This window comes from Hippocampus comes, unplaced genomic scaffold (genome assembly GCF_001891065.2).
Source record: "Hippocampus comes isolate QL1 unplaced genomic scaffold, H_comes_QL1_v1.1 scaffold91, whole genome shotgun sequence".
Lineage (NCBI taxonomy): Eukaryota > Metazoa > Chordata > Actinopteri > Syngnathiformes > Syngnathidae > Hippocampus > Hippocampus comes.
The window spans coordinates 1,083,751-1,102,022 of record NW_017805034.1 but is presented as its reverse complement, the minus strand read 5'-3'; the positions used below and the strand labels follow the sequence as shown (position 1 = coordinate 1,102,022).

At 41.9% G+C, this 18,272-nt stretch overlaps 1 protein-coding gene across 2 annotated transcripts in view; it reads right to left on the bottom strand.

The window, feature by feature from the left end:
• The window catches only part of dnah9 (dynein, axonemal, heavy chain 9), a 119,383-nt gene that overhangs the window by 49,050 nt on the left and 52,061 nt on the right, over positions 1 to 18,272 (bottom strand). The window contains exons 45-55 of one of the 2 annotated variants that reach the window (XM_019863599.1): positions 17,900 to 18,107; positions 17,222 to 17,387; positions 15,921 to 16,023; positions 14,611 to 14,850; positions 9,134 to 9,295; positions 8,168 to 8,364; positions 6,859 to 7,021; positions 6,486 to 6,609; positions 3,483 to 3,625; positions 1,470 to 1,631; positions 1,159 to 1,392 (exon numbers count right to left, since the gene is read on the bottom strand). In XM_019863599.1, the coding sequence (XP_019719158.1) occupies positions 1,159 to 1,392; positions 1,470 to 1,631; positions 3,483 to 3,625; positions 6,486 to 6,609; positions 6,859 to 7,021; positions 8,168 to 8,364; positions 9,134 to 9,295; positions 14,611 to 14,850; positions 15,921 to 16,023; positions 17,222 to 17,387; positions 17,900 to 18,107 (1,902 nt within the window). Of the gene's footprint in view, positions 1 to 1,158; positions 1,393 to 1,469; positions 1,632 to 3,482; positions 3,626 to 5,566; positions 5,721 to 6,485; positions 6,610 to 6,858; positions 7,022 to 8,167; positions 8,365 to 9,133; positions 9,296 to 14,610; positions 14,851 to 15,920; positions 16,024 to 17,221; positions 17,388 to 17,899; positions 18,108 to 18,272 lie in introns of those variants that run through there. The other variant, XM_019863598.1, reaches the window with a different exon arrangement.

Genomic DNA, 18,272 nt, shown 5'->3' with positions numbered 1-18,272 from the left:
AGAATGTGGGGGGCCGGTGGTCGTTGGGTTAATGTTTCGGCCTCACAGTGCGGGTTCGATTCCGGCTCCGGACTTCCCGTGTGGCATTTGCATGTTCTGCCCGTGCCTGCGTGGGTTTTCTCCGGGTACTCGGGTTTCTTCCCAGATTCCAAAAACATGCGTAGCAGGTTCATGGAACACTCCAAATTGTCCGTAGGTGTGAGTGTGAGCATGGATGGTTGTTCATCTATCTGTGCCCTGCAATTGGCTGGCAACCGGTTCAGGTTGTCCCCCTCCTACTGCCTGAAGACGACTGGAATAAACTCTAGCACACCCCGCGACCCTTGTGAGGATAAGCGGATTGGAAAATGGATGGATGATAATAATCATTATCATCATCATCATCTTCATGTCCATCCATCCATCTATTTTCAACACCGCTTATCCTGACAAGGTCGCGGGGAGTTGCTTGAGCCTATCCCAGCTGACTTTGTGCAGAACGCAAACTATACACCCTGAAATGCTCGCCAGTCAGTCACAGGGCACATATAGAGTCAACCATTCAACCTCACATCCACGCCGTCACTGAGTGGGAACCGATCCCACACTGCCCGCACACAAGTCAGGCGAGTGTATCACTACACCATCAGTGACTCATAATCATCATAATAATAATAATAACTACAGAAACCTAGCATCGGATGCACATTTTTAAAACCGCGCATGTGGGTGGCGCACAAGTACAGTGACAAATTGCGCGCAGCATTGCCGCGGCGACGTCCGCGCGTTTGGCGCCTACAGTATAAAGAGGCCCGTCGATTCCATCTTCCCGGTGGAATATGGAAGGATGGATGTTGATGTTTTAGTTCATGAAAAATTAAGCGTTATCTGAATAACATATCAGAAAATAACAAGCAAACACTGCAAAAAAATGACATTTTAATAAAGTGCTCCTGTTTTGATAAAATTGCTGCAATGGCAACTTCTATTCTGGCGCTGCCATTGTTTTGAGACACGCCTTACGTACCGCCACTATCTCCAAAAGATCCTCTCGTCAGCTTAAAGCTTGACCAGATGGTTTCGACCGATAACATACACGGAGTCTTGTGACTCCACCACAAGGTGAACGAAAGAAAGAAAAGAAGGTTAAATGTGCATGGGAGAAAAATTAAAAAATACCTGAGCTGAGGTGCTGTTGAGCCTTTGCAGGCCATTCTCCAAGCGCTCCATTTTGCTGCTTAGGTCTTTACTCCTCTGGCCCAGAAGACTTCGATACAATTTGATCTGCTCCAGGAAAGATTTCGGTGTGGTGTAGTTGTAGCGCCGCTCATTGGCCAAGTACTCTTTGGAGGTCTGATTGACACTCGTGTGGATGTACGCCATGAATTTACTGACAGACTCCTTCACTTGGGGCTGCAGACATGAGCGCAACAGGCAACGGTCCTTTAGAAATGCAACCGATTCATTTTGAGAAGGGGAGCAGTTCTTACTTCAATATTGTCCACTTCCTGCAGGAAGCTGAGGCTGACCGACTCCAACGCCTCCTGCGGCCATTCGTGGAAGCAGTCGATAGCTGTACAGTTGACCACAGCAGGGAACTTCCTGCTTCGAATCCTCAGTTTACTGCCAACTGGGGAGAAACACAGAGCCACCTACCAATCACACACATACACACACACACACGCACACGCGATATGAGGTCGGATCCGCCGATGATTAGCACTCCCTACAATCAGCATGAAAAATGGGAAACAGAGAATAAATTATTCGAAGCTACATCATTAAGCAAACACACCCTCTGGCAGGCATGCGAATTAAAAGATTGTGGTGAGCTCCGGGCGACGTTGGAATGATTGGAGACTAACAGCTGGCTTGTTGTGAGGCCCGACCAGATGCTCCATCGTGCGAAAGCAACAAACATACAGAAGGCAAAACTCAAAGGACCCTCCAAACATCATCAACTCAGATGACTGCAAACAAATTCTCCATTATCTGAAGCATTGGTTTGACACGGCGAGGCCCCTCAATCTGGAAGCCACAAGTTGCACATATTAGAAATATGAAACCAACACACTTTCATCATGACACATTTATATATTTATTTATCTACCGACCGTATTTTCCGCACTATAGGGCGTACCTACAATCCGATGCGCCTTATATATGGTGTTACAGTCTCTTTACATTCTCCATTGAGTTGTTTCCCTGTTACTGTTCCGATGCCATCTAGTGATGATTATTAGCAGGAACCAATTGTAACCTAAAATGGTTCTGCCCGACACACAAACAGACAACAACTTTGTGAGCTCAGCGTAGCCATTCTGAAACCGGTAACTACTGACCAAAAGAAGGAAGAAGGAGCCAAGCAAGGCTTCTCAGTATATTTAGCCCCTTGTGGATGTCAGCTTACAAGGTTTGTGTGCCTTTTTGTTGAATCAATTGTCTTCAGAACTTTTGTCTTTCATATATGGCTTTGTAATGCCATTTGTATTTACATGTATCAAATCCATGTTTGTAACCAGTTCTCATGGTTTTGTTGCAGCTGCAGCGGTTGTGAAGGCTCGACATAAATAAAGCTGAATTCTATTGTAATGTATTCCCTTTAGTGTAGCACCATCTAGTGGATGCATAGCGCAACCGCCGCCACGATTATAGCCTCTATTCTATGCGCCTTTTAATGTAGTGCACCCTATATATGAAAACAGTTTTAAAATAGGCCATTCATTGATGGTGCGCCTTATAATCCGGATCGCCATTTATTGCAGAAAATACGGTACGCCTATACGTATTTCTTATTATGGTATGCAAAACTCACTGCGATCATGTCTTCTTGTGAACAGCAAATTAGACTCTTCCATCCATGTATTCAGACAGATCATTTCACATCGTTACAGATCCGCTCTTTACACGCATGAGCCTGACAAGTGGGATCGCCTTCCTCATTTATTCACTCCTCTACCTCGGGAGTGTACAGGGCTGGGAGCGAGACAGGGAGGTGGATATGGATGGTGATGGGGCTGCATGGTAATTCTGACAGGATAAGAATCCCCCCCCTCCCTCCTCCCGGAATCCTCTACAGGGAGCAAAGTAGTTAAACGTTTGTGAAATCATCCCCCTGCAAAACTGCAGGTTTTTCCAGTCATACCAGTGATTTATGACAAAGACCGCCACCTATGAAAGCGTTCCGAAAGATCATTAAGAGGAAATTGTCTGGGGAGAGCTTCATCTTAAAGCCCAGACGTGTACCTATCTATGAAAATCCTGCGATCGTAAATGAGGTGCGGGGTGAAAGGCGACTTACTGGAAGCTATATTGAGAAAAACGGGAGATCAAACAGAGGTCCGGGTTCTGAGAGACAAATTAACGGCAAACTTTTCCGCGCCTTCCCCCCCGGAGGAGAGCCACTAAACAACAAATTTCTCTGGATCATTAGTTGTGAAATGCGCAGTAACAGAACAAGCGGCTCTTTGTACAGTACGTGTCGGAGTATCTGATTAGTTCACCTTGAGCTGTCTGCGAACCCGGTCGATGAAGAACTTCCAGCAGTTTTCTCTTGTATCCATCAATCCAGAGCCGCGTACCTCGGGCCTCACGCTGCCAATGATGTTCTCCACCTCATCGTCTGCGAACAGGTCGGGAATCTCCCCTTGAATAATAAAAAGGAATGCATGTTACTGCCGGAAAGTCTTAAGCGAAAGCGTTATTGTTTCAGTTGTTCAAGCAATCGAAAAGAAACATAGCTATAAAGTTATTTTACGCATCCGTGAAATATCGCCAATCCCGAACTGAAGCAAGCGGAGCAACTCTGGCAATGAGGAATTGTTTTGATCCCCGGTGGTTTGTTCTCTGTGGGCTAGTTAGTTATCAGGACGGTAGAAACAGTTTCAAAACATTCTGAGGAGTGATTTTTTTTTTCTTTTATCCGTTTAACCTTGGGAGAGGTCTGCACTCTTGTGACAGCAACTGTTTGTTGTTTTCTCAATCCTCTTTTTCTTTTTTTTAATTATCCGTACACCTTTTGACTGCATTGGCAGCATTGTTGGGGTACCCGGTGGGTGTGGAAAGAGTCACTGAAATCTGGAGATGGGTTGAATGAGAATTGCGAAATGAAAAATTCAACGACGCAGTCTTTGTTCCAGCTGACATTCACGATTGGAAACGTGAACTAACTTCAACAGAAAGCACATTTCTTTTCATTCTCTGTTCTCTTGAGGAATACTCTGAGGCACAAACGTATTGATAGAGACCACGGCGATATTGTTTTGAAAACGCAGCAGCCAATTAAAATGGAATTGTTTGGCTGATTTCTCTTTTGTGGTCCCCTGAATGATTACGAAGCCAGCTCCAAAGTGAGTTTTGGTTGAGCATTGATGGGGGATAAACAGTACAGAAAAAAGAAGGACGGATTGATGGATAATTAAATGATACACATCCGGTCCTTCAGGTGTAGGTAAAATACACAGAGCTTTTTTTTTTCCCCCTTTCATATTGACCCTTTCATACACAAATAATCAGTATTTTTTCTCAAGTTTTTTTATGAAGCTTTATACAGGAAAAAAAAAAAGGAATAATTGCAGTGAATGGCAACAGACAAAAGGGTCCATTGTCGTGGTTGATGCACAACTGTGACATTAAGATGAATTAATATAAGAGAAAAAAACACATGAATAGCTGTCCACTCTAGTAACCGCCTTCCTTGAAAGGGTTAAATGAGGTCATCATGTTGTTTATTTTTGTTGATTTTTGGGGGGGATTTACCTTTACATTGTTTTGATCTGGTAATTTTTTATTTTTTATTCTTGTGACAGATGCATTGTAATGAGTCATAAATGCATATTATTTGGCTTCTGACCATGTCTTTATAGATCAACACATGTATGTCAACCTTAGTGATTTTCCTTGTTGGTTTCTTAAAGGTAATCTACACGTTACAAAGGGAGGCCATCAATAAAAATTAAACGAGATTTATTAGATCACCCCCCCCCCCTTTCAATCCCAACCTTGTAAAAAATGTCATAGAACCCACAGTTGTTATTCTTTAACTTTATGAGAAGAGAAAAAAAAACAACAACTTGGCTTCTGACCATGTCTTTATAGATCAACACATGAATGTCAACCTGAGTGATTTTCCTTATTGGTTTCTTAAAGGTAATCTACACGTTACAAGGGGAGAAATGAATGAGGCAAAAATGCTGTTTTTAAAAAAAAAATAATTGATTTAATTTTAGGGACAGCGGTTATTACAGTGGACAGCTGATCTTGTTATCAGGTTCCAGGGTGCATGAAAGGGTTAATTCCTTATCTCAATTCACACCATAATTAAATTCTCACCTCGCCCCTCCGCAATATTTTGTCTCAATTAGTTTTGTTCTTTTCGGCATTATTCTGCTGGCTAACAAAAGGTAATGAATACATCAACTTCCACTTCAAATGGTTCATCCACGTGAACTCTTCTTGCCATTCCAACCAGTAGCATTGTGAACAGAGCTGGAGAAATGGCACCGCAATTTTGTTGGCTGCGACATAGCTAAAGCCTTTCCGCTCCTGCAAAACGTGACAGACAGTAATTAGTGAAGCCTGCCCTTACCCGATGCCAACAGATCGTTGACCAGAACGAGGAACCTCTCGTCTGCCACTTGGGCATCAGTCATTAAGAGCACGGTGCCAATATTCTTCACGCCGGCTTTGATGTAAAGCGATGCCAGGTCACTCTGGGTGAGGGAAACACACAGAGTGGGGGAATGACACATCATGAGATTCTGCGACAAGTGGGCAAGAGATCGTTAGTTTGTTTTGTTTTTTTTACGGCAGGGGTGCCAGTGTAAATTCCAAGCATGGGCGGGGGTTATGTCAAGAATTCCAGCAGCATCTCCTCAGGTTTTAGACATAAACAAGGCAAACGTGAACGGCGCGCATGTCGGACACGGTTTCAATCATCACTTCGGTTTGTTTGTGCTTACTTTGAGGTCTGTGATAGACATGTTTTCACACCCCCCCCCCCCCTTTCAATCCCAACCTTGTAAAAAATGCCATAGAACCCACAGCTGTTATTCTTTAACTTTATGAGAAGAGAAAAAAACAACAACAAAATGAATGAGGCAAAAATGCTGTTTTTAAAAAAAATAATAATAATTGATTTAATTTTAGGGACAGCGGTTACTACAGTGGAAAGCTGATCTTGTGATCAGGTTCCAGGGTGCATGAAAGGGTTAATTCCTTATCTCAATTCACACCATAATTAAATTCTCACCTCGCCCCTCTGCAATATTTTGTCTCAATTAGTTTTGTTCTTTTCGGCATTATTCTGCTGGCTAACAAAAGGTAATGAATACATCAACTTCCACTTCAAATGGTTCATCCACGTGAACTCTTCTTGCCATTCCAACCAGTAGCATTGTGAACAGAGCTGGAGAAATGGCACCGCAATTTTGTTGGCTGCGACATAGCTAAAGCCTTTCCGCTCCTGCAAAACGTGACAGACAGTAATTAGTGAAGCCTGCCCTTACCCGATGCCAACAGATCGTTGACCAGAACGAGGAACCTCTCGTCTGCCACTTGGGCATCAGTCATTAAGAGCACGGTGCCAATATTCTTCACGCCGGCTTTGATGTAAAGCGATGCCAGGTCACTCTGGGTGAGGGAAACACACAGAGTGGGGGAATGACACATCATGAGATTCTGCGACAAGTGGGCAAGAGATCGTTAGTTTGTTTTGTTTTTTTCTAGGCAGGGGTGCCAGTGTAAATTCCAAGCATGGGCGGGGGTTATGTCAAGAATTCCAGCAGCATCTCCTCAGGTTTTAGACATAAACAAGGCAAACGTGAACGGCGCGCATGTCGGACACGGTTTCAATCATCACTTCGGTTTGTTTGTGCTTACTTTGAGGTCTGTGATAGCGTAACCCTTCCTCAAGGTGATCTGGAAAACCTCCAGATTGGAGATGAAGGCGGCCAGTCGGGTCAGACTCTGCTTGCCGCTTCCGCCTACTCCCACCAGCAGTGCGTTCCCCCGTGGAGACTCCAGGATTCGATTTATACGGCAGCTGCGCGTGTGGGGCGGGGGTGCAGACAGCCAGATTAGTGTAAGAACAGAATGGGTGGAAGTGGAAGAATTTCATGTAAGGAGGAGGTTTGCTCGAACAGTAATCGGACTCATCAAGGATGCGATGCAACAATGGGACATTCTGTTTATTTCCCTTGGCTGTCATACCACCTGCTCCCACCATCTATATCAGTGTACATCAGTCACATTGACAAAGCCAAACCTCAAGAAACACTCATCTGCCCCAAACGATTGAAAAAAAAGGGCATTGATAGAATGATAAAACAATTATCTTTTTGTTCTTCAGTTTTACATTTTTTGATAACTCCATCTCAACTTGCACTTCTCTGTATTGTTGCATCCTACTAAGAATTTGGCAGCCCGTCGACCCCACAGTGCAGAGGTACGGTTCCATTCCAGCTGCGGCCTTCCTGTGTAGAGTTTGCATGTGTGGGTTTTGTCCGGGTACTCCAACCCACTGAAATGCCAGTGAGGGTACGGCTCAAGGATTTAGGAAAGGTGTATCAAATTCATTTTTGTTGTGGGCCACATTTTAGTTACCGTTTCCTTTGGAGGGCCGTTATGACTGAAACCATATCAAAAAATGGCGGTTTATTCAACTATTGTTTAAGTCACTGTCATGAGGGGTTTGGTAACAAGATAATGCTTACAATATGTCTCTTATTTATTACATATGAGACGTTTAAATTTTGGTGGAGATTTTGGCAAGCATCATGGAGGTTTCCATTTTTGATTTGCTTTCGCGGGCCGCATAAAATGATGAGGCGGGCCAGGTCTGGCCCCCGGGCCTTAGGTTTGATACCATGATTTAGGACGTGGCTTTCTTTGAAAGTAATTTGCCGCGTATTCTTACGAGCAATTTAGCCTCAGTGGCAGTCTCGTCTCGACCGAGTGACATTCTCGTCCGCGCTGTCTTTTTGTCAGCTCTTGCCAAATAACTTCTGACAGTCCCACGTCTCTGCTTTTGACAGTCTATAAAACAAAATGGACCTATTCATCTTCAAATACCTGCAAAACCAGTCCATCTCCTTGACAGACAATTGCGAAAATGACAGAAACACTTTATTCTTTTTTTTTTTTGAACGTCTTCCCGCATTGTCCCTGAGGTATGTAATCTTCCACTCACATGTGCGCCATGGCATCCTCAAACAGCACCAGGTTGAGTGTGGCATTGACCTCATTGTAGCTGTCCAGTACCTCCAGCAGGCTTTGACTGAGGCTGCTCCAGGATTCCACTGCCATGTACCTGGCCTCCCCAAGGCCGTGGGCAAAGTGGCAGTACAGGTTCATCTTCCGGGTCTTTTCCAGACTCTCCTCCGTGCCCTTAGGGAGGGTACGCACACACACACACACACACACACACGACCCGTGTCAGCATAACATTAGTGTTAAGCTTAAACAGTTTGGACAGGGGGCACAGCTGAATATCGCAGCGGCGCAGAGGGTGACCTAGTTCATTTCCACTTCAGCGACTATCGGTTCCCTGAATATTTCACTGGGGCGATTTGGTTTTTTGTTTTCCCTGCCAACTTCCTCCGGTGCGCCTTTTCCAGTATATTTGTGCTCTATTTGCAGACTGCATTTAAATAATATTGAATTGACATCCTGGGTTGTCCGAAATGTCTCGGAAGACTTGCTAGTCGACTTGCAAAAAAGAATTTGAAAGTAGGGGGCAAATTACATTGTCGTTGGTTTACAGAAGTTTGAAAGTGCTTCACTGCCTGTTCTTGCGGGTGTATGTGTACGTATACTGTCAAGATCCTTCTTGTGGTATGACTAGTGTGCATGTGATGGACCCAAGGAGTATCGTGAGGGGCGCAGAGGACAGAAAACCATTAAAATGTTTTCCAATTTGTTGGGCTTGACAGCACAGGCCCTGACAGCCAGACCCCCATACCGCCCTGATTAATATTCTCTCCGCTGCTCTCTTCACTCGACACCCCCCCTCACCCATTCCGGAGCATTATTTTCACTCCTCCCATCTCTCTTCTTCGGAGTTGCTCACCAATGTCAAGGCCCAAGCCGCAGAGCAGGTAGCCTAATGACCTCCCCTCTCCCTTGTCTTTCTTTTGAAAACTCCGTCAAAACTTACCTCAAAGAACTTTTTCACCGTGTCGGCCTGCATCTTATCAAAGACCCGGAAGTCTTGCTCCTCAACAAGCTTGTCTCTATAGACGCGATTGGACTCGTGCAGGTAGATTTTCAACAGGTCCAGAGGGGTTTTCAGGCACTCGCCGGTACTGAAGAGAATGCCCTAAGCAGGAAGGCAGAGAAGGGAGCTTAGCGTCTTCGTTTCAATTCAAACCACTCGAAAAAGTGGGGAATGCACTGAGGATGAGGCATGTCGGGGAAGCGGCATAAATAATGGCGGTTCTTTGCTTTTATCTGACTGTTGGAAGATTCCAGTTTCTGGAAGCTTGCGTGAGAGTCTGAGTAGACTAGGAGAGATTTATGGCAACCTGCTTCGCTCCGAGTTAAATGCTCGCAACTGTCCGGTTCAATGCTAACCCCGCACAATGTTTGTAGGGATATCATACCAACAATACACAACTGGAGAACTAATAACCTGCCAAATTGCTAAATCAGCATGCTCATAGTCATCAAATGGAAGGAACCTGTAGTGGGCTAGTGTGGCACCTCCCAAAACTCCAGTTTGACAACTTTTGATATAACTATATTCATAAAATATGCATGAATATATATTTGCATCCTCCTCTAAAGCCAGTAATAAAATATTGGCTGCAAGTTGTGAAACATTGGATATATTTACACTGGTTACAAACTAACAGAGAGCTAGATACAAAAAAAACAAAACAAACAATCACAAAAAAATCAAATAAACTGAAAAACGTGGATGCCAGAGCACCAATCTGCCAAATTGAAACATCACAGCCTCAATTTGAAGGAAATGTCACAACGGAAGATATTTGAAACAGATGTTCTAGCTGTATTTGTATTTCACCTGAAAAAATGTTCAAAACTTGGTACAATAAAGCACAGAATGGGTCAAAGACCAAAAGATGATATCGACAATTCACGGATTTGATAACACAACACGGAAACATGTCACTCCCAAAAAAATAAAATTAAAAAATGGTGATGTGTAACTGTGAATGCAGTAACCGTGTGTGAATTTTATTCAACATAAAAATGGATGGTCAATGTTAATGCGTTTCTTGCTCCGGCCCAAAGATAAAAATCTCGGTCGCCACTGGGAGCCAAACACACAAAATTTAGCTTTTCAAGACAGCCACTGTCACTCGCACAAACATATGGACCTACGAGGAATTTCAAGTTTTCAACATACTTAAAACTCATTCAGTACCAGCCAATTCTAAACCAAGTCTGAAAAGACATATAAAAACGTCTTTGGGAGTGAATGAGTTTAGAGACATATTTTTGTACTATGGAATGAAGCGAGATGGTGAACATGCAAACTCCCGCACAGCAAACCAGAAACAATTGTCAATATCCTCTTTTGAAATCCTAAGAGGTCTTTTTTTTTTTTCTTTCAGGTCCAGAACGATTCCTATCAACAGAATCATCTCTGGGGAGGGCCGAGCCAGTTGAAGCTTATCCGCTTTCATATTTCAAACCACCGAAGGTGACAATTGCGTCCTGGGTCCATTTTGATATGTCGCAGATGGAAGGTGTAGTTTGTGTGAGGCAATATGTGGACGAATCAGACACAACTGACATGATTACTGCTACTTGAGATCTAAATGCTTTCCTCAAGTACTCGATGAATCATCTAATACTTGGACTTTTAATAGATCTTTTTTTTTTCCGCTTCATTTCACTGCCTAATGGTGTGAATAACTACAGCCCACACTTTCTAAGTGCGCTTGAGCAAAACAAATAATTCAATGCGGAGAAACTGTGTAGTTGTAAAATAAAAATATAAAATACAGAGCACTTTTGATTTTGTATTACATTGTTTTAACAGTGGACGACACACGTTTAGTGTGGTCACGATCAAATAGTTTTCAAATTACCGTATTTTCTGAACTATAAGGCGCTTCGGAGTATAAGGCGCACCTTTTTTTTTTTTCTTTCAGGTCCAGAACGATTCCTATCAACAGAATCATCTCTGGGGAGGGCCGAGCCAGTTGAAGCTTATCCGCTTTCATATTTCAAACCACCGAAGGTGACAATTGCGTCCTGGGTCCATTTTGATATGTCGCAGATGGAAGGTGTAGTTTGTGTGAGGCAATATGTGGACGAATCAGACACAACTGACATGATTACTGCTACTTGAGATCTAAATGCTTTCCTCAAGTACTCGATGAATCATCTAATACTTGGACTTTTAATAGATCTTTTTTTTTTCCGCTTCATTTCACTGCCTAATGGTGTGAATAACTACAGCCCACACTTTCTAAGTGCGCTTGAGCAAAACAAATAATTCAATGCGGAGAAACTGTGTAGTTGTAAAATAAAAATATAAAATACAGAGCACTTTTGATTTTGTATTACATTGTTTTAACAGTGGACGACACACGTTTAGTGTGGTCACGATCAAATAGTTTTCAAATTACCGTATTTTCTGAACTATAAGGCGCTTCGGAGTATAAGGCGCACCTTCAATGAATGGCCTATTTTAAAACTGTTTTCATGTTTATATCGGTCCCTTTGAAAACCGCACCCTGCATATAAATCTGCATAAATAACGTAACTTGGCTTAACTCATCACAGGACTTGACTTAATCTTCCCAAAGGAAAACGATTTGAGACTCGCAAATATGTGACTCGATCCGATCTCTGGAATTCAGCAGTTACATCACTTGTGTTTTGTGGAGGGTCTAATGGTCATTATAATGCATGGAGGAAACGCAATTTGGAGATAAGGAAGTCCAGAGAATAAAGTAAACACAAGAAGATAACACCAGCAAAGAAAAGGGGAAAAGGGTATAAATGCTCTGTTTCCTACCCTCGAGGAAAAATCTTAATACATAAATAAATTGCCTAATTATTTCAGTCGAGGTAAACATCTCAAGTGCCCAAATGACCAAAAGTGCTGGCTTTCAAAACTAAGTGGTCACTTGGAGACATTCGGGCAGGCTTTTGTAGTTTTCAACGAAGACTGTACTTTCAGACCTGTGAAAAGTGTAACTGCGGTGCTGTAAGGGCAATTACTGTTGAAGTACAGATGAGAGCGAGGAGAGTGCCAACCTATTCTTATCTGTCAAGCAGCATTACAGTCAGTTTTGAAACATGTCTGCTCACAAAAAAATAAAATAAAAAATCCACAGTGTTGCTCTGAAAAGAATAGAAAACATCGTTTCCTGTATGTACCTCGTGAAACATGTCTGCTGATCATAATACACAAGCCCTCAGTGACTTTTCCAGACACCCTGTATGACAGAAAAACTCATAAGCTTCCGAAGCCTGTGACTTGATTTTCCTTTTTTTTTTTTTTTTTCTTCTATTTGTGCAAAGACAGACACGAATGAAGAAAAACGTCGGACTGGGTGTCAGTTGCTTCTTGGATCGCATGGCGCAGGCCCATTCCACCACTTGACTGTGTACGATTTAACTTTTTTATGGGGTCATTAGGGCTTGAGCTTTGGGATGCTAATTATGTCAAATCTCCAAGTTTAGCATCATCAACTTTAAAACATTTACTCATTATCAGACTTTACCATATAATTTGCAAGTTTAAGTTCTCCTCGTCTCCCGATGGTACTTTTTTGGGACTTTTGATTTTCTTGCTTGGAGTTTTTAATCTATTCAAATTTCAGCTTGACAACACAAATGTACTTTGTCTCAGTTACTGCACTGGTCAATAAGCTGAACTAAAAACATCTTACAAATGATGTAGTTAAATGTTGCCACATAAATGGAAAACGTTTATGTAAATGGAAGAATCAGGAGAAATGTAGTCAGTCCTATGAGCCGAATGCCGCGTTCAAACCGAATGCAAATTGAGTGTTTCTGGGGACGCGTTTCTCATGTCTCATGTAGCTGCTGGGACAGCGCAAAAAAGGTTGGATGATGGTGTGCGATGAAGATGACATATCCGGTCATTGCTTTCACTTGTTTACAGCTGTTGAGCTAGCAACCCAGATAGCATTTAGCATTAGCCAAAGTAATAACAACCGAGATTGACTATCGATGTGCAAAGTTGCTTTTTTTTTCCTCCTCTTCGCCGCTCGAAGCAAGCCCCGTGTAGTTGCACAGCGAACAAAAGCAAGCGGGACATGCTGCGCTACCCAATATTTCGTGTCCGACTGAACCTAGCATAATAGCGCTAATCCTATCAAATAAAGATATGGGACAATTAATTGCTTCACAACGATAATGCGCGTTAGAAACGGGTGTGTCTTATGAATGTTTTCAAATAGACTGGTTCATTGATACGGCACCTAATAATTCAGTGCACCTAGGTCCGAAAAATATCCGGGAATGTACATTATGATTTGTGATTTCTTAGTACTCTGATACTGTTCTTCAGAACGGGTTCCGATCGTGATGGCTAGCTTTTTGGAGCAGGTTTAGAACCTTTAGAACAGACCTGGGCCAGGTACGGCCCGGGGGCCACATCCAGAGTATCTGACCGACGCTCACAGTGACCATGAAGCCAAAATAAAATGCAAAATATGTGGCGCTTTTATTTTGAAAGCTATTTTGTGTGCACGGGTGGAAAAAAAAAAAAGTATTTTCTAAAATAAATAAATAAATCATGCATATCATATCTACACATGCAGCTATTTACTGAAACAAGACAATCTGCTTTTTCTCAATGCATTAAACAAAATATAGACAAAGTTGAGGTTAATGTGTTGGCTTGGTCCTTGGCAAGCACTCCAGTTTCTCATATAGCCACTTTGCAAAATTAATCGCCCACCCCCTCACTTTCGACTGACTAAACTGTTCAGGAATCTTATGTGGTATGTTTTCTTCTCCTCCAAGTGTTAGTATTGTTCATATATAAACCAGAAATTGCAGGACTCAAGTTTCAGCTATTACATCACCAAATTTTAATCGGGGCATTTGAGCGATGATTATAGTTCATTGCGCCTATATATTGCAATATCAGAAAAAAGACTTCCGAGCTATCTTGGTAAATTCCCAGGTGGATTTATGAAAATTGAAGTTCCTATAACCAAGGAGCTTGAGGCATTAATTATACAATGGAGTATGTTAAATCAAAGAGCCTGCCCTCCATGAAAGCGTGGAATATTTTGACTTAAATATTGCCCCCAAAGCGCCTCCCATGTTGAGCTTTGGTGCCCTGATATTATATTCTTTAAATACATGAAGTCATCAGTAATACCCGTGCGAGTGCAAAGCCATTATATATTCCAGACTTATTTCTGGCTTTCGGGGCACAGCTATTAAATCAATAATCATTTAAATGAAAAATTAGTGACAGTAGCTTGGCTTTTTCCATGTGGGAAGTGGAGCCGTGAAAATAGAGAGTGGAATAACTTGACAGCGGTGAGTGATTTATAAAGGTGACCTCTGACATCGGATGGTGAATAGATTTAACCTGAGGTTGTTCTCTTAAAGTAAATCCCACGCGGATGACTCCCGATCCTATACGGCTGTTTGCCGTCTCTGTGCTACCTGGAAGATATTGGAGAGGTCTCGCAGGTTGAAGATGTAGTGGAACTTGACTGCAGTGGGGAGGAAGGCGGAGGCAACGCTCAGATGCAGAGCCAGAGCTAACTGGACCAGAGTGGGGCAGCTCTTTCGTATGCTGGCTGTGAATCCATCATTCTGCAGGTGCCGTGACAAAATGGAAGTGTAGATGGTCGCGAGGGCGTCGGCTCCGGGGAAAGACAGGGAAATGACCGAGAAGTGGCGCTGCGGAGAAAAATACAGTGTAAAAAAAAAAAAAAAAAAAACTGGTTGCAGAGCAGCAATCAGATGGAAAATGGTGGCGATGGACATCGAAAAGAATCATGCATGTACTGTTGTGCTGCTTGGGAGGAAACACGGAAAGATCAAACCAACTTTGACACCAAGCACATGCAATATTGCCTCGGAAAACTAGCCCAGCAAGTAGAGGTTTTCAAGGTTTATATTCTTAAAATTAAAAAAATAATAATAAGAACAACAATAAAATAAAAAATGAAGGGAATAAAAAACAATTAAAAACAATATTTACATTTTATGTTTTTAAATGTGACTTCTGAAACTTGCACAATTAAGATTTTACCATGCATTGCAATTTACAGCTATGACCATTTCAGAAAACAAAAATCACCCTGTTGCTGAACCTAATCCTTAATTCATAAATATTGCTCACGATATTACATATTATATTACTGGTATTTTAATTCTTTTTCTTCTTCTTCTTCTTCTTATTATGGAACCCTGATTTGCTAGACAAAAAAAACGAGGTCAGATTCAGAAACAGCGCAAAAAAAAAAATAATAATAATTTTACCAGCGTCTCTGATGAAAAAATGCAGTAAACATTCGTTGAGCAGTGCAATTAATAAATCAAATGAGTTTCTAATGAGCAGTTATTAACACCAGCACACTTGTGCTGCGGTTAGATTTTTGTGGTATTCACATCATTTTGAGACGCAAGGTTTTGGCATTTATAAATTGTGCAAAAATCCAAGTCCTGTTTGAGCAATTTTATATATCATTGTCGTCCTGAGAAAAACACGTATGTCCATTTTTTATTTTATTTTTTTGTCATCTTTTAAATTTGTATGTGACTGGAATATCCAAAACGCGAACACCCCATTCGCGTAAAAACTTTAAAAGTGACAAAAATGGACATAATTGTTTTTCTCCGGACCGTGACTTTATGACAATTTCCTTATGCCGACCAAAAATGAACTCCGAAACAAGTACACATCACAACATTTGAAATATAAACATGACTCATAAACTGCGTGAGTATTTGTGCGGGAAAAATACCTGAAGCCTCGGATTGATGGTAAAGCTTCCAGCCGTGGGGTTCATACAGGACACATACTGAACATGTTGTATTTCCTTCAAAAGGAGCTTATTACGGTCATACCTTGAAGAACACAGAACAATCATCAACTACTGGTCATGTAAAGTAAAGCCAGCATATTTTCCACGTCAGGCATAAACCTCCAAATTTGGTCCCATTTCATATTTTTTCACAAATCTACACCATTGGTCAGTTCTTGACACGAGTATGTTCATTTTGCACATTTAGTGACTGATCTTAAATGTTGACTACGGCTTGCTCTCTTTGATAAAGCAAGATTAATTGCTCACGAGTGATTCTATTGGCGATGTGAGATTCTGCGACATGCTTCAACACTTATAAACCGCACGTCGTCAACATGTTGTGCCGCAGCTAAGTAGCCTGCTCAATTTTGCAAGCCTTAAAGCTCGAGCATATCGCAACTGGGCTGACCGACTATGTTCAGGATGGTCACAAATACAAGAAAACAAAATCAAGGGAGGATCATGTTCATTACTCATAAAAATCATCACATATTGTTACCAAAGTAACAATATGTGATTTTGAATTCAGAAAGGTCCCCCACCTTTCTGAAAAACAAAACAAAGTCATCACATATTGTTACCAAAGTAACAATATGTGATGTATAACAATATGTAATTTTGAATTCAGAAAGGTCCTCCACCTTTCTGAATACAAAACAAAACAAAACATGGCTTTATCACAGCGGCCGTTCCTCTTAATCATATGTGTCAAACTCAAGGCCCGGGGGCCAGATCTGGCCCTCCACATCATTTTATGCGGCCCGCGAAAGCAACTCTAACATGTCAACTTCCATGATGCTTGCTAAAATCTCGACCAACATTTAAAATTCACATATGTAATAAATAAGAGACTTATTTCAAGAATTTTCTTGTGACCAAACCCCTCATTTCAGAAACTGAAACAATTGTTGAATAAACCGTTATTATTGACTGTTTTTATTTGGTTTCAGTCATAACGGCCCTCCAAGAGAAACTAAAATGTGGCCCATGACAAAAATGAATTTGACACCCGTGCTCTAAATCATTTGGTATTACATTCATCAGCCACTGACACTCCATAATCGAAATTAACCATTTCTGTGTTAGTATATGGCAAAATTGTCATCTAATTAAACTGGGTAACAAACCTTATATGACACTTAAAATTGCCTAGATAAAAAGGCGGCTTCATTAACTTTTGCTTATTACATTTTTTTTTTCAATTATTGTATGCCGACGTCACAGTAAAAGTGGTGTACCAGTGGTTGTAGTCCATATGTTGACGTATTAGTGTGTGAGGTTGGACTGTGCCATATGCATCCACCTCGGGCATATTCAAGTCATCTATGAAGTAGATCAATCTTCTGCTGCCGGGAGGTCCGTAGTTGCGTCCTGCCTTTTTCTCAAGTGGCTTTTCCAACACGGCTATGAGGCGGACACAAAGGTTAAAAGTGCACAATGAATTGCGGAATTTACGAAGTCACTGTCACTCTTCTCCATCCATCCGTTTTCTGATCCGTTTATCCTCATGAGGGTCGCGAGGATCCTATCCCAGCTACTTTTATGTCTGACTAAACGTAAACACTGTCAGGGGACTTTCGTGAAGCGAAAATACCTAACTGAGAACCGAGTGATAAAGAAACGACAAGATTCAAATTACCTTCATGTTACTGTTTTGGCGGCTTAACATTAGCATTGATTCAGAGTTTTGTTGATGTGACCTCCACAAATGTAAATCCAATATTTACTCGACTTGCCCATAATATCATCCGTGCGCTTGACAAACTATTTGACAGCAGGGTTTTTTTTGTTTGTTTGTTTTTTTCTTATCACACGTTTGTGCATTTGGGTATCGCAATTGGAAAGTGACTTTAATCAAACAATGTCGACGGATAGTGGGGAGTATACTGTATGAACAAATCACGGTGCGTTGATACCTTGTAGCATAGCAGATGTGGTATAATAGTTGAAAGGAACATTTGTAACCACGTATTTGTCAGCGTCCAGCGATGTCAATTTGTCCGCAACCAGGACGGACTTCCCGGTGCCAGCGTTCCCGACGAGCATGACGGGCCGACGGTGTTCCAGCAGGCGGTCTATGAAAAAACGCACTCGAATGGTCTCTGCCGTGTGAACGAGACAAGCCTGGATAAAGGAAACATTGACGTTGTATGTGTGATGCCAGCATGATTAAAAAACAGCAAACCTGGAGTCTCGCTGAAACACATAGAGACCCTTGTTAAAAAGTTGTTGTGAAGTTTTTGTCACTCCTTGTCCAACATGAAACACTCGTACATCGATCGTCATGGT